The 20537-nt window shown below is 51.8% G+C and overlaps 8 protein-coding genes across 8 annotated transcripts; 4 read left to right on the top strand and 4 right to left on the bottom strand.

Moving 5' to 3' along the window:
- Positions 1-893: 893 nt before the first annotated feature.
- Positions 894-1619, top strand: HD553DRAFT_325257 (uncharacterized protein; the record flags this gene model as incomplete). Its single annotated transcript, XM_046181594.1, has 2 exons — positions 894-1430; positions 1542-1619. 2 exons carry the CDS (start codon positions 894-896, stop codon positions 1617-1619), a joined length of 615 nt encoding a protein of 204 aa, XP_046034875.1.
- A 637-nt stretch (positions 1620-2256) lies between these two features.
- Positions 2257-4067, top strand: HD553DRAFT_325256 (uncharacterized protein; the record flags this gene model as incomplete). The annotated part of the gene is made up of 4 exons (XM_046181593.1): positions 2257-2457; positions 2677-2752; positions 3173-3322; positions 3661-4067. The coding sequence occupies 4 exons, from the start codon at positions 2257-2259 to the stop codon at positions 4065-4067; spliced, it is 834 nt and encodes a 277-aa protein (XP_046034874.1).
- A 422-nt stretch (positions 4068-4489) lies between these two features.
- Positions 4490-5485, top strand: HD553DRAFT_325255 (uncharacterized protein; the record flags this gene model as incomplete). The annotated part of the gene is made up of 2 exons (XM_046181592.1): positions 4490-5001; positions 5380-5485. The coding sequence occupies 2 exons, from the start codon at positions 4490-4492 to the stop codon at positions 5483-5485; spliced, it is 618 nt and encodes a 205-aa protein (XP_046034873.1).
- Positions 5486-7994: 2509 nt separating this feature from the next.
- Positions 7995-10030, top strand: HD553DRAFT_314877 (uncharacterized protein). Its single transcript, XM_046180404.1, has 3 exons — positions 7995-8653; positions 8736-9519; positions 9590-10030. The coding sequence occupies exons 1-3, from the start codon at positions 8181-8183 to the stop codon at positions 9716-9718; spliced, it is 1386 nt and encodes a 461-aa protein (XP_046034872.1). The 5' UTR covers positions 7995-8180; the 3' UTR covers positions 9719-10030.
- A 1304-nt stretch (positions 10031-11334) lies between these two features.
- On the bottom strand, positions 11335-12393 carry HD553DRAFT_274674 (3,4-dihydroxy-2-butanone 4-phosphate synthase; the record flags this gene model as incomplete). The annotated part of the gene is made up of 4 exons (XM_046177876.1): positions 11335-11525; positions 11682-11846; positions 11987-12108; positions 12206-12393. The coding sequence occupies 4 exons, from the start codon at positions 12391-12393 to the stop codon at positions 11335-11337; spliced, it is 666 nt and encodes a 221-aa protein (XP_046034871.1).
- A 179-nt stretch (positions 12394-12572) lies between these two features.
- On the bottom strand, positions 12573-15519 carry HD553DRAFT_298288 (putative T-complex protein 1 epsilon subunit). Its single transcript, XM_046178577.1, has 11 exons — positions 15289-15519; positions 15055-15080; positions 14927-14972; positions 14840-14864; positions 14569-14769; positions 14337-14467; positions 14197-14264; positions 13783-14124; positions 13405-13711; positions 13008-13326; positions 12573-12928 (listed from the first exon to the last, which is right to left on the bottom strand). The coding sequence occupies exons 1-11, from the start codon at positions 15337-15339 to the stop codon at positions 12798-12800; spliced, it is 1647 nt and encodes a 548-aa protein (XP_046034870.1). The 5' UTR covers positions 15340-15519; the 3' UTR covers positions 12573-12797.
- A 135-nt stretch (positions 15520-15654) lies between these two features.
- Positions 15655-17755, bottom strand: HD553DRAFT_314868 (CYTH-like domain-containing protein). Its single transcript, XM_046180403.1, has 6 exons — positions 17009-17755; positions 16817-16892; positions 16681-16730; positions 16257-16599; positions 16078-16187; positions 15655-15989 (listed from the first exon to the last, which is right to left on the bottom strand). The coding sequence occupies exons 1-6, from the start codon at positions 17684-17686 to the stop codon at positions 15804-15806; spliced, it is 1443 nt and encodes a 480-aa protein (XP_046034869.1). The 5' UTR covers positions 17687-17755; the 3' UTR covers positions 15655-15803.
- Positions 17756-17872: 117 nt separating this feature from the next.
- On the bottom strand, positions 17873-20493 carry HD553DRAFT_358731 (uncharacterized protein; the record flags this gene model as incomplete). Its single annotated transcript, XM_046183920.1, has 11 exons — positions 17873-18135; positions 18209-18248; positions 18340-18371; positions 18443-18505; positions 18586-18685; positions 18766-18812; positions 18950-19136; positions 19226-19307; positions 19404-19624; positions 19801-20198; positions 20472-20493. The coding sequence occupies 11 exons, from the start codon at positions 20491-20493 to the stop codon at positions 18116-18118; spliced, it is 1212 nt and encodes a 403-aa protein (XP_046034868.1). The 3' UTR covers positions 17873-18115.
- Positions 20494-20537: the final 44 nt, after the last annotated feature.

Below are 20537 nucleotides of genomic sequence, written 5' to 3'. Positions count from 1 at the left end.
ATTCCAGGGACTCCTTTCTCGACTAGGTCGTCAGGTCTGAAAGGAGACCCGCGCTCCTTTCTTTATCGCCAACGGATCAAGAGCGCGCGTGTCGACCTGATCGTTAGCTTCCTTTCTCAACTCCCGGGTGGCAGCTGAAACTCGTAGACTACGCTTAACTCATGATATACGCCAGAAAAGCTAACACTTGACTCCCTTCGAGAGGCGATAGTCGGGAAAGGTTCGCCATCGATCGAGATCACCTGCACCACATCCTTTTCATCATTCTGCGTCTCCCTTCCACAGTCTTGGGCGGATAGCGATGCTATCACTCGAACTTTTCTCACGAAATCAGCAGTAGCTCGTTTGCGAATCACTCCATAAAGCACAGATGCGAAGCGGTACAACCCGTTCAATAACGGATGATCGGCTCGTGGTCACAGGTGAAAGACATTGCCAGCGATCCCGCAGCTGGCGGAGATCCTGTGATACAATGATCGAAGATTCCATGCATCCATCGATGTCACATTGATATCGTTACAAGAAAAAGGGGAACACGTGATGTCCTCAGGTTTCATTGCCTTCAGATGAATCCTGTAACTCCTCCAAGTGGTGATCCAGGCCTGTCCAACGATGAAAATTCGCGGCGTGGTTTAAACCAGAATTGTCCCTCACATACGATTCACAATCAAAATTCATCGACGGCCTGCCCAGGATCGTTGTTAGTTAGCAAGCCTAACCTTTCAGACCCCTTAATAGCGTTCTTAGCTCGACAAGCAGCTGTCACACCCCTTTGACCCCTCAATCATGGTACAAAGGGAGTTGTCAACAGGCAAACATATAGAAACCGAGAACAAGCAGGGTCTTTTCATCATTCAGCAAATCCGTCAGCCAAACAATCAGACGTTCTCAAGATGCCGCCTCCTGCACCGCATCCAAGATTCATATGGAGCTCAGGATTCAAGTTGACTGATACCACTCCCCTCGACATCGCCTCGAACGCCTTCGTGAAAGCCCTTTCATCTGATGAGGTCTCACTCGAGGACCTCAGATTTGCGTACCGAACGACCAGCCTCGCCTTCGAACGAGAAGGCGCGAGAAGAGGGTTGTCTTTCGGATCTTCCGCACCTACTCGGATCTACATCGAGGCTTTAACCATGGCGTGGAACGAGATGAACGTCACTGCCTACCGCGAGAGTCGATTCAGAGAGTTTTACAGGGAGACAATCGGGAGAGAGCCCGATTGGGCGGAAGTCAGGGATCTCTTCAAGGATCTCAAAGCGAAAGCGGCTTCCTCAGATGAAACGCTCAGACGATCGCTGGTCTTTCTCAAAGACGCCGAGATCAAGGAGAATGCGAGGCGGTCGGAGAAGGCAAAGGAAACCGGGGAGGACGCAACGACAACGGCCTTTTGGATTGCGTTTGAAGATACCAACCTCGTTTGTTGTCAGGTGAGGGCTCCTATAGGAAAATAGCGGAGAGCGACGGATACTACGGTCTAGCATGATCAGATACGAAAATGTTGTTCAGCCTCTAGCTTGTCTATGCATGTTATGTGACAGTATGCAGATACCTTCATCGAGATGTTCTACTCGAACAAAACCGAAACAGATTCAGCCTATCAGGAGCCTGTAAAATAAACGTCACTCAAGAAGTTTCCCAAGGGCAATATTACACTTGGTGCTGTAGTCAGAGTCTGTGAGGATGGCGCGAGGGAGCGCCAAGGGAAGAGTGAGACACAAGGGGTTAGGGTTCCGATAGATGTCGAGCGATACCAGCTGTATGAAAAGGAGTACAGGTCGATTGCTTAAACTGTATTTGGTTACAACGTCAACTTTGCGGCTTCAACCTTGGAAGGTGGTATGTGCTCGAAGGAAGACTGCGACCCCGGGTACTGACAGTCCGTTCGAATAAGACATTCAAATCGCGAATCCGGTCATTGGTCCAGTCATCCTTCCTATAGTCACTGAATAAAGGGCTCCAAACACCCTGAATCGCCCCTTTCGAGGGGTAGCTTTTGTTGTGAGGGATGGCGTCTTTTCGACTCCTTTGTACTGTCCGTTTACGGGGTTGAAAAGAGTCTGCATGCGAGATACGCGGTTTAAGCCTTACTACTTGTACAGATATCTCAAAAGAATTTACTGAGGTGATGTTGATGCGTTTGATCGATAACCTGGGCTCACACAACAACATACACACACAACTCGGTGCATACACACACAACTCGGTGCAGCCATCAATAAATTTGGTGACAATCCGACATTCACCTTAGGCATCATGTCCAGCTGGTCAACAACACCATCCACCGGTAGTGTTCCGATGCTATCGTGCGGTGCCGGGCCGAAATCTGACAGGGAAGCTTTCCCAGGACAAAGCGAGGAACCAGAACCTAGCCTGCCACCGGCCTCAACCGAGGCTTGCCCTTTTTCAAGTTTCGCTGGAAGCTCACTAGTGGAGCCTCACGCTACGGTGGCGCATGTTAGCGAAGACGTGAAGTCGTTCATATTCTAATGGTTTCATGATAAAGAAACCATTCGTCTGGGCCTCCGTATGAAATTGGCAAGGTTCTACCATCAGATGACCATTGGTTCGAAGTGGGATGACCTTACGGCCTCTTTGGTCAATAAGGTACACCCGGGAATGTCACCTGACTCTATGTTGTCCGAAATACTGCGATGTTTCGCAATCGACGAACAGAGGGAGAATATCGTCCGGATAAAGAAAATGCGTAGTAACGGTGGCCCTAGACCCGCAATGACTACCGTTTGGCAAGGTGCGAACAATTATCTAGAGTTATATATCCTCGGACGCGGTCACATCTGCAAAGCGGAGGAAACTGAAGGCTCGTGATGAGCTTGTGAAGAGAGAGATTGATCTCGATGCAGTTTAATTGTATCAGTCTAGTTTGACGGATTCATGGATCATGGAGTATTGCAGACAAAAGCGGAGCGGATATATCAGAATTTTGTAGATATCCCTCCTTACGCGTGGAACGGCTCTTGTCCATTTGGGAAGCTTTTCCTTTCTCCAATGGAGAATGGGTCAAGTGTTCGATGTGACGGATGCTACACATCATCTGCTTAGAAGCTCATGAGATCGAACTTCCTTAGAGGAGATTGGCTTATGCAAATACGTGAACGGGACGCGTCCCATGCGTTCTGAAGCCAGTTGGTGTCGCTGTGATAAATCATAGCCTATTCGAACACGCGCCATGATCAAGATAAGGTATCCCTCACTGCAGGATCATACTTTGGCGAGACTCGACTGCTTGGACAAAGGAGAGTGAAGTTCGTCAGCCGACCCCCTGCGTCGTCAAGGTTTGCTTCCGCTCCCGTCACGAAACGTGAGGCGATAAACCTCCGTTCGCATCGGGTGCGACTTGGGGTTCTTGAAACATCGACAAAAGACATGATAGACACCAGGCGATATCTGAAAGGAGTAATAGATAAGAGCTTATTCAGTCCCAGTTCGATAGTGGCTATATTATCGTATAAGGGACACGAGGCAAACGGATCGGGGCCATGGCGGCCGGACTCTTCCAAACATCGAGAGTGCGCAGAAATTTCTGTTTCGCTTGTTCACAATTCGCCATGACCAAATCTTCCTCGTTCTTGCTCGATGAATCCAAATCCTCATTAGCCCCTCTTGAAATGACTGCCGCGGAATTCGATTCTTTCGTAGCCCAGTCTTGCACGCAATCTGCTGCAGACTTCATTAGCTCGAAGCGAAGCTCAATTCCAAACTGTCCAGAGCCGGACAGCACTTTCATCGTAAAGCGCTTCACAGAGGATTGGTTACAGCTGAAAACTGAAGAGGACCGCACCGCCTTATGTCTTCTTTACTTTGAGAAGACCGTCGAGCAGAAACCAGGGCAGATAGCAGAGAGGGCTCTCGAACTGATTCTCACACTTCCCAAGAGAGATGCCACTGCGACCCGTAGGCGGATCTTTATGCTTGTCTTGGATTGGTTCAGGAAGCACGAGTGGCAGATAAACGAGCAGCGAAGAATACTTACACCCCGAAACGGGACTCCCAAGAGGACCGAATGGTGGCAGAGCATTCCTCATCTCCCTCGAGGCTCGGGTTGAAGGCTTCGCGCTTGGATTGTATGATAATATCGATAGCGACATGGAAACGTATCGGTCTGTATGTTGGCTTCTATGGGTATTAGGTGCTTCCTAGATGACGATCATGTCCAGATTATGCGACATCCTGCACAGTTCGAAGCTCTTTCTTTCTTCCAGTCTCGTGAAGCTATTCGTTTCACTGCGACCGCTCGACCAAATGAATCAGTGATTAGCTTCCCTAACGATCGCGCCATCTGTATCGTCATGATTGCGCCATCTGAGAACAAAGGAAAGGAGTGGCGAGACGGTGGCGCCATATCCTTTGTATTCAAAGTATATAAGGTTGTGAAGCGCGGCTGAAAGGGTCTGAAGCAAGTCACGCAGTAACGAAGACACGTCGAAGGCATTCAGTGTGATACATATCCCTTGTTGCAAGATACAACATGCCAAACTCGGCAGCATCGCTTGTTCCCAACGGTAGTACGACAACACCGACTACTCAAACGGGCGGGTCTGATGCCGCCACATACTACAGTGTCGCAAACCTTTCTCATTCGATCTTTACTAGCCTCGTCATTGGGTCACTGGAATTGTCAGATGTTCAACTTGTTTTCGAGGAAATCCTCCGGAACCGAACCAAAGTGGATTACGATGGCAGTTATCTCACTGAGTTCCTGGTCAAATGGGCCCAACCGAACAGCGCAGAAACCGCGATGCGATTGATCGAAGAGTTCTACACGGATACCATAGGCGAGGCATGGCGTGAAGTTGCGCAGCAAGACTTCCGTAAGGCCGTACGAGGAAATCCGCAAGCCGTTACCATGGTGTACCCCGATGACGTTCTCATAAACGTATTGAAGGTATTCGCCAAACTCGAGGAGACCTACCACGAATTGCGTGTTACGGAAGGCAAAGCCATCTGGGTTGGTTGGAGACAGCATGCGCGGTTCCGGCAGTATGCTCCTTCACAGTTGGAGAGAACCAGTCCTTCCAAAGCGGTGACCCACTGGAAGGACGACGATCGCTTGTAGTAGGGCAGAGATTGTGTACTTGCTAAATGGTTGTCGACTTTCCCCTCTTCTTTCGATTGTCTTGTTATGCTAGGGGCGTGCTACCGCAGATGTTGAGAACCACGAACTGTACCGCCTGAAGATGGTTTCTTAGGATCCCACAATGTCTTTGATCTTGAGTGCTAGCCTAGCACGTGACGCGATCAAAGGAAGACCATTGTACGGAGACACACCTACTACAGTAGGTTCGCGCATTAGCGGGCAAGGATGAGGTGAAGGCGAGAGGAGAGGTTAGGTTCTCTGGACGAAAACAAAATGGATAGTGCAAGATCGCGCGATCTGGCGCGTTATTGGAGCACAAAGGAATACGAGATGTGGACATACAACGTTCTTGCCCCTACTTCTGGTCAGGATTCGCAGGATTCGTGAACGAAAGAGAGTCATCCACCAGCCGATGCGGCGGGGTAACAATAAAAGCTAGTCAGCAGATCTGTTTGGTTCGGTATGGCCAGCTTCGTTATCTGTAATGGCGTCGATAATCACGGAAGAGGGAAACGAGGCCATAAAAGTAGGAGGCTGCCAAGATCAACGCATGCAAAGAGACAATATCCTTGCAGGACGACAGGAAATCGCTTGTCAACAGCTTGATTGAGACTCTCCAGGATGTAGCTGAGGGCAACGAGCGTTATCTGTCAATCATACTTTGGATAAGCTGGATTGGTTGTCTGAACAAACTCAAGAGTCTTACCTGGACAATCTGGTTGAGACTATCTTTGAGGCCGCCTTAAAGAAGCAAGTGGTTCCCAACGTATACTACACCCCCGAACACTTAGCAAGGGAATGATTGGTACAGGACTGCCAAAGAAGACAGGCTTGAGCTGTGTGAGAAATGGTATAGGGCCATGAACAGCGACGGCGCCGATGGAAGTTGGACGACAAAGAGGAAGCAATTTCTGGATCTCCTCAACAAAGACGTGGGTGACGATAACCAATTGAAGACTGTAGTGAGCAAACTCTACCACTTTCAGCTACTTGACTCGGCCAGGCTCAAACGCCGCTGGAAGGACCCGTTGTCACAGGACGTTCGTGCGAAGATCAAGAGATTCCGACGTTCAACAACTGGAGGTCACGGGTAAGCTCACGCTTCGGCAGGCGATGCGACCCATGACGACCCTGACAATAATAGACGGCACTGAACAAGGTACTTTGAAACTGGATAGGCTTCTCCTCCGCTACAGATCATGTCCCCAGATGTTGTATCTTACTTGTGACCCGCTACCGTTGTACATGTGAGTCATTGCGTTTTGCAAAAGAGTCTGGAGATAAATCCATGAGCCGATCATCTCGATTCGAAAGCCACGTTTCACCCCATGTTTCATCAGCTTGTTCAACGGACATGGTGAGATTGTCAGATGTCCGTCTCGCTCGGTTCCGTGCTGATGTGCGCCGCGGGTTGACCGAGACATGATGGGATTTTAATTACCCGATCCGGTAATCTTGCTCACTATAGCAGGATGATATGGGCGAGTAGGTATCGAACGGGTCGCATTGATGTCCAAGGTGAACGAAGAGGTCAACTTCTTGAGTGGGACGGATTTGCTGTGATTGTAAATTGTGAGAGCTCGAGGTATCGCGAAGGTTCCGACGGCTATGCACGGCGATTGCGGTTTCTATTTGATTGTGATGACAAGTCGCAAGTCGAGGGCACATCGTTTCGAGTTCAAGACATCGTAATGAACTCGGTGTAATTGCATCTGCAGGCCATCTGTTGTACCTTTAACCTGATTTGGTTGCACATCGAGCTTGACAGTATCGTTCGAAGTTTTGTCTGTCGATCAAGAGCCGGCCGACCACCATTACCCCCGGAAACGCGATCATTCGCTCGCTCGCCTACGTACCGCACCACCCACAACCTCGGACTTCCCGATTCACATATTCAACAATCACAAAGTCTAGACAACCTCGCAAGGTCAACTATCTTCCAGCCTTTCAACGTAAAATCTCATAGAGTCAGAGCTCTATAGCTCCATACTAGATCGTAGACGACGGTACCAGGCCGTCTCACCTGGACTAGATCGGCCGACGGAGTGGAAGGCACAGGACGACATACGCAATCGCAAGACGGATTATCAATCCGAACTTTACTGGCAACTCTACGAGACGGATCTTACCGACAGATCGATAAGATACGATATATCACCATACCATCTCAAACCAAAAGAGGTCTGTTAGTATCAGCTATCAAACAGGCAGGCGACTCAGGGTTACGTCGGATATAATAAGGTCGACTCGGATCAAATAGCTGCAGGTTACGCTACACCTCGCCGCAGCCACCAAACACAGCGACCATCACAACCACCATCATCTCCCATTGATCCTCGTCGTCATCGTCGTCATCGTATAACTATAATCCCGTGTCGTGCTACTCCGTCCTGATCGGGTATCACCACACGTCCACCTCGATCGGATCATCATGGCGATGAACATCCAACCGGGTCCTTACCCACAACAATCTCACCAACAACAACCCCAATGGGCTCCTCAACAACAAGGAGCCGGTACTGGGATGGATCAAGATCCGATGTCTAGTACATCAGCGATAGGACAGAATGCGTTTCCCGGATCTGGGTCTGGGTCTGGGTCGACTTCGCCCGGGTTCCCTACGAGCCGATCGGGGAGCGGAGGGGGGATGAGCGCGTTGAGTGCGTTGATGCGAGGAGGTTCTAATGGGAATGCGGGTGGGAGTGGGTCGCCGCCCACGGCGGTGCATAGTCCGACAACGCCTACGGGAGGGATAGCGATGGCTATGAACCAGCAGCAACAGCAGCAGCAGCAGCAATATGAGCAGCAGATACAGCAGCATGAGCCGTATCTGAACCAGAATCAGCAGGCACAGCAACAGGGCGGAGATAATAGCCAGAACAGCAATTCTAACGTCAACGTCAACGTCAACGTCAACGTCAATCCGAATGGGTATCATTATGGAGCACACGCTTATCAACCAGGCTCGTTCCCAAACCAACCACACAACTCGCCGACGTTCCCCTCAAACCTCTCACCTTATGCTCAACCGTTCGTACTCCCCTCAACCGGGGGTTACTCGTATTCACAAACAGGTATCCCCATGTCCCTAACCGGTATGGGATCGTTGTTGAACACGCACCACCAGTTCCCAGGCTCAGGGTCCATCGGGATGGGTATGGGAATGGGCATGTCGATCAGTCCGCAATACGGGACGCATTGGGCACATAGCGGGCTCGGACTGGGTACGACAGGAGGAGGGATGGGGATGAGTTTCGGACACATGGGGTCTTACCTCGGAGCATCATCACGTGGAGGGCAGAACCATATGAACCACATGCACAGCGCTCAAGGAGGTGGAGGGCTCGGGGTAGGGTCGATAGGGGCCGATCCGAATTTGCAGATCGGGCCGGGTCCGGCGGGGAGTTCGGTAAATAGCGCGATGATGATGCAGCACGGACATGGGGGCGCTTGGGGCGTCGGAGGGGAGAGGAGTAGGGAGTTGGAGAAGCGGTATGTGAGGGATTTTACGTGTTGTGGGTTGAAATTGGGAGGGTTGCATGATCTGCTCGAGCAGTGAGTTTGGCGGTTGGGCTTCGGATCATTGAGCGATACGGAGGGCCAGGACTGACGGCAGTTTGGGTTGTTGACGGACTAGCTATGAGGAATGCCACGTACACCTCGCTCCGGATCTGAGGAAACAGTCCAAGTCGATCGACGCGGGTGCCAATCCGGAGAACCTGATCATCCCGCAAAACCCGGCTATCAACGCCATTTCACGTACGGGCACGCCCTCGACGTCGTTCCCTACCGCCTCGCCGTTCTCGTCTCGACCTCAACCGGTACCGCCTTCGTCCTCGACTGCACCGAGCATGACGACGAAACAGAGTAGTCCGACCGAGAGCGATGCGCCAGGGACGCCGGGGATGATGGACATCGAGATGACCATGGACGACGACGATCCGACAGGGGTGGGGATTGTTGGTGGTGCAGGGTCGGGCGGAAACATGCCCAGCATATTACCACCAAGTTCGGCTCAATGGACGGCGTTCCAGCAGGCTCAACAACCGCCACCGGGTGGGTTCCCGCAGTGCGTCGAGCCGAGCAAGTTGTCATACGCTATTCCAGGGGTTGGGGCGCAATCCGGATCGGCCTCGCAACCGGTCAGTAAACCTGGAACCCCTGTCGGTGGACTAAACGGCGTCAATCTCGCTTTCAATGGGGCTGGGACGGGAGCGATCGGGAAGCCACCCAGGTTGGGTGGTTCGACGGTGCTTACTCCCGAACAAAAGGCTGAAAGGGCAGCGAGAAAGGCCGCTAAAAAGGAGGCTAGGCGGATCGCCAAGGAGAATGGAGAGCTGAGTAGCGATGATGGAAGGGACGCAGAGGGGTTCAAGAAGTATCGATGTCCCGTACCAGGTTGTAACAAGAGCTATCGGCAGGTGAGTCATGCGATTTTGGTTTGAAGCCCGGTTGTCAACACAGCGCTGACGTTTTAGACACGACTTTCAGGCCAATGGTCTCAAGTACCACGTCCAGCGATCGATCAATTCGACTCATGGACATCTCGTCAATGTGCCGCTGCTACCGCATCCCCATCATCCGGATACCAAGGCGCACGAAAAGACGGCGCCGGTCTGAGCGTTCCGCTCGGAACCAGGCCTGATTCACATTTATCACCAAGTCTACCCATCATCTCCCTCACACCACACCTGCACCTCAGCTTCGCTTTCGCCGGCATATTCCATTCTCAACATCCACTTCAGGCATACCGCTACGCGCCGTCAGGCATCACCGAACATCGTTGTAGATGGACACTATCTCTCGCGCTTTTTCCGGTCTGTGCTCTCGTAGTTCTGTTTCGGCTTCTATCAGACTCGTCAGCTTTCGCTTGTACCAACTCTATCGATTTGTACATGTCATAGTTTGCATTATTCATCGTGTTCAAGACGCTTCGATAGGACACGAGTTATGGCCATCGTGCTGAACAACACGCTCGATTGCGCACCGGAAGTTCGACAGCCACGCATGACACCGCCTTGAAGTTCGAGCAGTATTATTCTAGAAAGTTTGTTTGAGGGGTCACGTACGTATGACTCACCTGCCGAGCATGTTTGAGCACCAATCTGACCGTGTTACGTATGGGCCAGGGAGCTAAGCGAGTGGTTGTACACGGTGATGGCTTTGCTGCACAGCCTCGGTTTGAATGTCAAATCCAAACAACAACCAGAGACAAGCCCGCCCGCATGGTACACTACGATGCTGCCAGAAGCTCATGTCAGGGTCAACAAGTTCCTTGCCATCATGGGGGGACGTCTCCCAGCACAAGTATTGGGTGAGTCCACATCATTAATCCCCACCGTCTTGGATCGATGTCGCTGATGGAACTTGAGACGCCTTCGTGACAACATTACTGAGGCGCAGTGATCGCTAGGCCGATTCCACTTATCGGAAACGCGTTTCAGGTCAGGTCAGGTTCGCGTTTCACGTCGGGTCCTCAGCCTCCTTTCATCGATGTGTTCAACGAGGATCGAGCTCTCAGCTCGATACAAGACCGCTAGAACCTGGAGATCTCACTTTCGGTAACTTTACAGTCTAAACTGAATCATCGTACGCGATCCAACGGTACCCAATCCTTATCCATCGATCCATCGACAATATTATGTATCGACAAGTCAGCTGTAGGTCGCCACCACGTGTCGAGACCTGTTACAGTCCCGCTAATCATCTTGAGACTCGTAGATTCTAGCAACTCATACTGCCCGCGTAAGCACTGACTGAGCAATCCTCTCGATCATGATATGTCAGCCATACTTATATAGACCATACAAAGCCGACGTTCCCGGTTGTCTTCGAATCAACCCCAACCCCAACCCCCGAGCCCTAGCCACCGAACTAGCCCGGATCGAATTGACAGAATCGACTTTTCTCCTCCTAGTGGTCGTACTAGGTTTTCTGGTCTGGGTTGGAGCGCAGATAGGCAAGACGGATCGGTTGACGATCGAAGCGGAGTATGGAGCGAAGAAGAAGAAGAGCTCGGGTTCTAGTTCCGGGGGAAGTTCTGGGAGTCTGAGTAGGCCGAATTTGGGAGAGTAGAAAGGGGATGAAAGGTGTGGATTGAATGTAGCAAGAGTCTCCTTCTTCGTAGCCGGGACCGGCAACGTTATTGTGTCGCAGTCATGGTGATACGACGAGATGTAAACAATGCATCACCGACCAAAACGCACAAATCCCCAGCCTTCAATCCACTCCGCGCATTATACCCGCCCCTCCTCCTTCTGCTTCTCCATATAGACCTGCAACTGATCGATACTGATCATCTTGAACCCCCACTGTTGAGCAAACGCCTTGCAATCGTCCCGCCTCGCCATGGATCCTAATGGGTCGTCGGGCTTGACGATTTCGCACAACAGGCCGGCGGCGGGGAGGTTGGTCAGTTTGCAGAGGTCTACAAAGAGGAAGAGGAAGGGAAACAGGATAAAGAACAAGAAGGGGTCAATTCAGAGAGGTCAGTTTCTTATCTAGCTCACAATCTTTGAAGCCTGGGATCGTATTTGGATCGAGGGTTCCAGGGCAAGAAAAAGTCGAACCGAGTGAAGCTTACCAGTAGCAGCTTCAGTATGACCCCGTCTAGCCAAGACCCCTCCTTCGGTATACCGCAGAGGTACCATATGTCCCGGCCGTGTGAAATCGGTAGGTTTCGATGCAGGGTCGGCTAGTTTGCGAGCCGTCAAGGCTCGGTCGTGGGCGGAGATACCTGTTGTCGTGCCTATATTGTGCAGCCGGTGAGATATGGGAGGTGCAGGTTAAGATACGGGCGGACACAGCAACAGAGTTTGTGCGAATCAGCATTGACTATCAAAGAACGTGGGTAGCCTTCCACAGTAACAAGCGAGTATCAGGACTCACCCTCTGCTGCATCGACCGTCACGGTATAAGCAGTCTTGTGTCGTTCCTGGTTCTCGGGTACCATCATCTTGATATCCAGCTCTTTCAGTCTCTGTTCTGGTACTGAGATACAGATATAACCACTACGATGTCCAACCATACCATCGACCAATTCTACGATCAGCCAACCGTAACTAGACTAAGTAGGAGAGGTCCAGACTTCATTTGAACCGGACTGACCTAGTATGTCGGATAAAGAAAGCCATCTTCTCCGTCGTAATCTCGCTCGCGGCGATACACAAGTCCCCCTCGTTCTCCCTACTCTCGTCGTCCATCACGACGACGAACTCTCCCTTGCCGAACGCTTCCAGAGCTTCTTCGATCGGGTCGAAGGAAAAGTCGGAAGTGGAAGTTGAAGTGGATGCCATAGTATTTCGGTTTAAGCTATGATTTTGCTTTAGACTTGGAGGAAGCGAGATGAACCGGTTCTGATTTGGGATCTAGGTTATAACGAGGAGCTTTTAGCTGGTATCAATGTGATGGTGTTGATGATAGGGACGACGATGATAGTTGAGATGATATTGCATGAGATCGATTGATCATGCAACCCTCAACCCGCTCTCGACTTTTTGCTCACGCCAACTTTGCTGAGTCACGCGGATCGAATCGAATTGGTCACCGTTCACACAACAACCTCGACAACTTGGTCCATGATGCCCATGCCAATGCCAATCTCGTCGTCGTTACATTGTTCGTCATGTAGGTTCCACAAAACACACAAGATCTGCCCTCCCCCCAGACATCCTCTCTAGAGCGAAAGAGACCCCTAAGTCTACTCGGCGGCAAAGGCGGAAGCGTCGATCACGTCGTCTACACGCAAGATCATCCTGACGACCTGGGTCGCGAGCAGGAACTGTTGACGTTTCGAGATGAGCGGGTCGTATACGTGTTGCTTCTTCATGTCTATGGTTGGCGCAGCACGTTCAAATTAGAAGCATCAGCCTAAGCAAGAATACCACGTTTTCGGCGGGCGACGACTAACCGTTCTCTCCTCGTCCCATACAATCGATACCCAATCTCGGGTTCTGCTCGGTGACCTGCCTACTCTTGACATCCGCCAGAGTATCAATCGGGCTCAACCCCGAGTTCTCGGCGAGCGCGAGCGGGACAGCGTCCAGAGCCTGAGCGAACGCCCTCATCGCGTACTGCTCGATCGACGGGATCTCGTCGGCCTTCTTGGCGACGGCGATCGAGGCGCAGATCTCGGCCGCGCCTCCTCCGTAGACGACCCGGTTGTCACGGACGAGGTTTCTGACGACGCAGATGGCGTCGTGCAGAGCTCGTTTGGCCTCGTCGATGATCTGTCAGGATTCAATTTTCCAAGCTGATCAGTATGCGAAAAGGAGACATCCCGCCATCGCACGAGCCGACGGACTGACCATCTTGTTGCTTCCCCGGACAAAGATGGTAACAGCCCTCGTGTTCGCACATTCTTCGATGACCAACATCTTCTCCCTCGTCGTCCCAAACGAGACCTCCCTGACGATCCCCGCTTTACCCAACTTGTCCGCCGTCAAGTCCTCGAATCGAGGAACGATCCTCCCGTTGGTCGCGATCGCGATGAGCTCGATCTCTGGTCCACCGACCCATCGGACGGCGGGAAGGTCGTTTTGCATCAACAAGTGGTTGGCTTCGTCGTCGAAACCCCATTGACAGATGACCAGGTTGGCACCGGTGTCCTTGACCCTATAAACATCGAGAAAGACTGTCAGCCCGTGTTCACATCACGGAGACCGTCATGAGAGCCAGCGACCCACATCTTGATCATGTCCAAGAACTTTTCCCTCTCATACTCTCGCAGCTTCTTGTACTCTTCCACGCTCTCGATATCCAACTTGTGCTTGGTCTTGGGCCTGGGAGGCTCGAACGGACACGTCAAGATGGCCAACTTGGCGTCCTTGACCGAGGAAGGCATCTGCGGGTGAGACATATCCTTGTCGACGACGACACCCTTGACCAGCGTCGTGTCTTCGAGGGAACCTCCGACCTTGCCGTCGACCTTGATCAGCTCGAAATCGACGTCCCGACGTTCGAGGTCGGCTACCGAGAGGACGGCGTCGACGGCGATCTGGGCGAACTTTTCGTGAGCGATCGAGACGCTACATAAGAACAGGTCAAGTGGGATCAGCTTGAATTACTTCTTGTATCGTTACACGAGCAACCTGTCTTACATCTTGCTTCCCAAACTGGTCATCGAGGTCTTCAACAAGTTTTCCGTGTTGTCTTTTGAGAACTCGATCTAGCCACCGTACGCCCTCGCATCAGTCACCCTAAACCGATTTCCCCGCAGTTTTGCAAATCGACCACCTACCGTGTCTGCTACCCGGTCCAACTCGGCGATGGCGACCTCGCATGCCTTTTCGTACCCATCGGCGATCCTGATAGGGTGGATGCCTCGGTCCAGTAACGACAATGCCGAGGACAACAGAGCTCCCGCCAAGACTGATAATGGGCATCGTGAACACAAACAGCGTCAGCATTATAATGCCCTGTCAAAAAGCTAATGGACAGAAGACGACCGAAATCGCAACTACGAAACTCACCGACAACACCAGTAGTCCCATCCCCAATCTCATCGTCCTGACTTTTACTGACCTCTACCAACAACTTGGCGATCTGGTGCTCGACCTCCATCTGACCGAGGATCGTCGCTCCGTCGTTGGTCACGGTGATATCGCCGTCGGGGGAGATGAGGATCTTGTCCAGTCCTCGTGGTCCGAGGGAGGATTTGATGATGTTGGTGACTGAAGTGCATTTAGTTGTACTAGTCAGTAAGCGGAAGGCGGTGGAGAGAAATTGTGCGAGGAGAGGTACCTGATCGGGCAGCCAGGATGTGACTCTATAGGTATCATAATTGTCAGCTTCTTCACGAGCCCGTTACAATCTTATTGAAGGACTTACTCGGATAGCCTCCAGACCATGAGTTCGGACCTTCTTTCCTTGCTCACTACAAGTGATACATGACATCAAGAAAAGCTTAGTAAGATGAACATCATCGGCGAAGCCAAGCTGTCAGGGCGTGTGCTTACCGGACGATGATGAATGGCCGGCCATTCTAAGGAGACAGAATCAAGAGCAGATCAGTAAGAGTATCTTTCATATAAACAATCCAGTGGTCACAAAGGTCGAGATGGTTGCTGGAACGAGGTATTGATTCCACCGAGCCTTAAACTAGCTCCCCCGTCACCAACAAGCGAGCCCATGCGACTCCTCCAACCGCCTCGACCACTGTCTCGCCCCTTATAAAGACCCTTCTGACTCACTTCATCAGTGGCATACACTGCCTGCCCCGGGTTGATATCGCTCATAGACATTTTGTAGGATAATTCGCGTTCAAGGAGAAAGAATGTAGATTGATCTTGCTTGTCCTATCCCTCGTGTCCCGTTTTTCGTTTCGACGTGGCGATTTGAGCCTTTTTGGGTGCGATGCTTTCAAGAGAGCTATATGCTATTGCCTCTATTGTCACGGGTTGCTATCAGAGTGTTTGTGTTGCGAGAGATAGTTGGTGGTTATCTTAGAAATCGTAACTCATATCGCTCAACCCTCATGATCGCTAGTCGCTCGAAATCATCGACGCGCGTGAGAAAAAGCAAACAGATCGGATCAAAAGTGCATCCGAAGAGCTGAACATGGGGTCATGGGTCATGCATATGGTTGATCGCTACAACTACGACTTGTAGCTCTCTCCTACTAGCTGCTCAGGCCCAGAGTGGTGGCCGTGAAGCCATACCCGCTCCTCCCGGTACACTCGTATTACCACTCGGCTCCTGCTCCTGCTTAAGCCGGTTTAAAGCAATTCTTGTTCAAGAGCCTGACCGAGTTCAACACGCAATCCAACGCTTCCTCCCACCGGTTCTCCGGATCCACACCTTGTTTCTCCTTGTGTCCCCACCCTAAGAACCGTTTTGCATCGAGGATCTCGAGTTCTAGTTCGTGAGAAATCTTCCCTGAACTGCCGTTGTCCTGCTCGGCGAGAAAATCAGCATGGTAAAGGTTCAGTACGTCTGTAGCTGAATGACCCAATCTAGAGAAAACAGGGCATAAAGCTCACCTCGAACGTCTTGACCTGAGTAAGGTCGATCTGGAACAAATTGTGCGTATACGTCACCCGATCCTTCTTCCTCAACCCGCTAAACGGCTCGTCGATGGAAGGCGCTTTACCTGCGATATCGTCATCAGTAGGTCAATCCCCATCAACTTGAGCGTCCGGAAGGCATCAAGGCGGCTCACAAGGGAATTCGCAATTCACGCTGACCCGATAATCGAACGCCTCCATCGGACTATAAACGTGTACGTTCCCGATCTTGACCTTTTGCATGCACTCGACGATCTCGCTCGTCCCGCTCCTCTTTGTCAGTCTCCTCCTGCCCCTGCCGAAACGTTGGACAAAGGTAGGGGAATTGATAGGGTCTTGACCGGGGAGTATGAGTGGGTTGTAGAAGGTATCGTCGGTCCGGTGGTGGGTGGCTTTGATAGGGTAGTAGCTATGGGGAGGGTATTCCGGATGACCGGCTTTGTCGGTAGTTTGACTCGCGCTTTGGTTCAAGAGCTTGTTCATCGATGCGTGAGCCCACTGAGATGAGCGAGCACGAAATGTTCAGCTCGGGGTAAGACATAGCGATCCAGAGACTGAGATGGAGATATCTAGTCTTACTTCTGGCATATCCGACCTAAATCCAATCTCTATCGACCGATCGTCCAACACTTTTGAGAAGCAAGAACAAGCCACAGCGAGATGAACATCTGCTTTCAAAACATCAGAGATGAGAGTTTGCAAGGATCGAGCTTACAAACTTCGGTCTTCACTGGTAACCGTAATCTATCCTTCTGTCCTTTTGCTGTGATATGCCCGAACTTGATCTCGATCTAGAGTTCCCGGATGACACCGGGAGCAAGATAATCAAAGTAACAAATCGACCGTCAGACTCAACCCGAAGGCCAACCCACAGACGGAAAGTCGAACAAGGACTTCCGAAGCTCACCTCGACATTCCCCGGCAAATGCCCACAGGTGACCAACAACCACTCTCCGATCTCCCTACTAACTTCGTTCCTCGGCGTGAACCCCAGTATGCTATGCATGATGATCCTCGGTACAGGTTGATAAGGGCTCCGATTCCGCAGATCGGGATCTTGGACGCCAAGTAGGTAGATCTCTTTCGAACGGTCGGGTAGAGGCATCTGGTGCGGGAACGGGATGGCGAAATCGCCATAGCCGTCGTTAGGGTTGGCGCGGTGAGCTTGAGCGTGTGCCTGATGTTGATGTTGGTGTTGATGCTGATTCTGATGGGGGTTTTGAGGCTGAGGGGTCCCGTTGTTGGAATTTGTATGAGAATGGGGGTTCGAATATCCGTCCTCTAATCGAAGTCGTTTTCTCGACGGCCCCGCCTCAGACTGTTGTCCATATTCCTGTCGACCTTGTTCCCGTCCATCTTGCCCTGTCATTCCATCATCCTGTCTCTCTCGATCATGATTGACGGCATGGGAGCTGTTTCCGTACTGCGGGCTCCCCTCATCGTAACCTCCCGTTGCGCCCCAGCCGTCTTCGTCAGCGAAGCCGTTGTCGGCGGGTAAGGGTTTGTTGTTGAACGGTAGGAGAGGTGACGAATTGGCCGAGCTGTCCGAGTTGCGTGCGTATCCTGGGGAAGGCTGGGCGGACATTGATAACGGCCACGAAGGAAGAATAAGGGGTGTGAAAACTATGGGCAGGCTGATTCGGAACTGTGCGTGTTGATAGAATGATAGTCTGTGCAACTGCATCATCCTCATCACAACTCGGGGATATTGGAAGCTCATCGAACGTCATTAAGGTTACGAAGCAACAGCTTTCACGTGACGACCACACAACCACGGGTTTCATCGCAATCACAATCGTCTCACGTCTCATGGTATTCTTCAAGCTTCAGACTATCTCTTCACTCTACATTCAAAGCATTCTCAACGTTCCCAGTCTTTCCCAGATCATTATTCTCCGATCGGTATTTCCGTAATCCACACGTCTTAAACATGAACCAAACGATTCACAGTCGCGCTTCACGCAGGACCAAGCCCAGGATACCGGTAGCTTGTATCCTTGCACCGCCTGGCTGTTTAGTGGTGACGACGCTCGTCTACAATCGCACACAGAGTGAGCTATCATCAGCCAAGCTCTTGACCATCAACAGAATGCAGCACCGGACTCACCCTTGGTATCGTAAGACGAGTCGATGGAACCCAACAAGAGCTAACCCGGTCAATCAGGGTGATCAGCCACGACATCCCTCGACATTGTCTCCAAAGCTCAACCTCCTCGATATTGGCAGGCCTGCACTTACTTTCATGATCCATCCTTCCCCAGTGAGGTTTTCTAATCGTGCCAAAGAGGGTCTCAGATCAGCCGTAGACTCAAAATATTAGTGATTTCGACTGGATGCTCACCCCCGGTAGTCTTCATCATCTGATCCTGCTCATACTCAAAGTCGGAAGTGACATCGATCAACGCTAAAAGACCCCACCCAAACCCATAAATATCAGCCCGAGTGTCTGTTAACGTCACACAAGGTAGAGGCAGCTTGACTCACGTCCGACAACAGGGTGAGAGTCCAACTGTCCGAGGAACTCTTGAGCCTTCATGTCGTTCCCGACCTGAGCGAACTGGAGGGAGAGCGAGTCGGGGCCGTACTATCGCCAGAGCGTTGTGGTATTGTCAGCACGTTAATCTACAGGCCAAGAAGACAATGCAAGATGGTAAAGGTACTCACGCGGGATCGACGGAGCTCATCAGAAGCCCTCATGACGGCGTTGAAGACTGTTGATGCCGCACACTCGTAAGTAACCCTTTTTTCCATCCACCCCAAGTCCTGACTTACCAGCATCAGCGGGTTCTCCTAAAGGTCATTCACAGTCAGTCTCGAGTTCAGAACTTCTTTAGGTTCGGCTACCTACCTGCGGGAGCTCCATCGGAGATGACGATGACCAAGAGCGGCTTCCTCAACTGACCCGCCCTGGCCGGGTTCAAAAGCATGGGCTGCAAGATCTTCTGGTCGAGCGAGGTTCCGAGCGGGGTCAAGCCGCTGAACCTGATCTGGGAGACGATCTGGGTGGCTTGAGCTTCCGAGGTGACGTGGTTGCCCTGTATGTGTCGAGATTCGATCGATTCGTATCAGTCTATGAGATTTCGAACGATTTGATGGTGAGGTGTCGGAAAGATTCTGTCCTGACCTGAACCTGCGAGTTGAGGAATCGGATCTCGATCCCATCGTGGTCGAACAACGAAGTAGCGAAAGTGACCCTCGACAAGATCCTGCCCGGTTATCAATCCCTCATCATCAGCCCCGGTATCCCGAACTCCAAAACACATCCCTTAACCGAGTTTGTTTTTCGGCGAGCTCCGACTCACATCTTCAAATCCTCAATCCTCTCACCCCCTTGTTCAAACTGCATCGACCCACTATCATCGCACAAGAGCACGACGTCGAACAGGGCGATCTTGACCAGGTCCGCACCGAGCTCTTTGGGGATACGCCATTGTTGGCAGATCTTATCTAGGGCACCGGATTGGGCGATCCGGCTGGAGATCTGGTCCAGTGCGGGAGGGGGGTAGAAGGCTTCGAGGTGTTGCTGCGAGGAACGAAGCGAGGAGGTGTAGAACAATCATGTGCGGGGCGGAGGACGGGTCGCGGATCGCGCAAGCAGAGTATACTCCGATCAGCTTTCCTATATCCTCAGACGACCAACTCTTCCCCCACTCTTCACAACAAGAAAAAGAAAGAAAAGCAAAACCCCGACCGACTCACATCCCGCACACAAGTCTGTAACAAGGTCAAGATCATCCCCTTATCCCCCATCCCACCCTGAGGCTGTCCGTATTGTCCCTGCTGGGGCTGTCCGTATTGCTGCTGAGGAGGTTGGCCGTACTGTCCCTGAGGAGGCTGGGGCTGGCCGTACTGTTGCTGAGGTTGGCCGTATTGACCCTGAGGCTGCCCATATTGCTGAGCAGGTGCCCCATGTTGAGGTTGTCCGTATTGTCCTTGTTGTTGAGGAGGCTGGCCATAAGCTCCAGGAGCCGGAGTAGCCGACTGGTATCCTCCCTGCTGGTGCATCCCTTGAGGAGGCTGTCCGTACCCCTGCTGAGGTTGGCCGTGAGTTTGAGGGGGAGGAGGAGCGCCGTACCCGACGTTCACGTTCGCATAAGCTTTATTGGCGAGCGCTGTCAGTGGGTTTTTGTACAGGTTGGATTGAGGTGGGACGTAGTGAGGTTGGTGAGGTTGTGGTTGGGGGTGGTGGTAGGGTTGGTGTTGGTGGTGAGGACAGATAGCCGGTGAGGGGCAAGTCAGAGAAGAACCGGGTTGGGTTGAGTGCGAGTACATTTGCGGCGAGCCGGAGATCAGACGGATAAGGCGAGACGAAGTGAGCTGTGTAAGGCGAAGCGAAGCGTATGGCGGGGTGGATGAGAGAAAGGGCTTACCCATCTTGGAAGCGAGACCCATTTCGATATAACTGACGGAGCGTTAGGAAGGTTATATAGTCGGAG

Source organism: Filobasidium floriforme (assembly GCF_021052385.1).
Source record: "Filobasidium floriforme strain CBS 6241 chromosome Unknown HD553scaffold_17, whole genome shotgun sequence".
Classification (NCBI taxonomy): Eukaryota; Fungi; Basidiomycota; class Tremellomycetes; order Filobasidiales; family Filobasidiaceae; genus Filobasidium; species Filobasidium floriforme.
The sequence above is the reverse complement of the archived record's forward strand: the minus strand, read 5'-3'. Positions and strand labels throughout refer to the sequence as shown.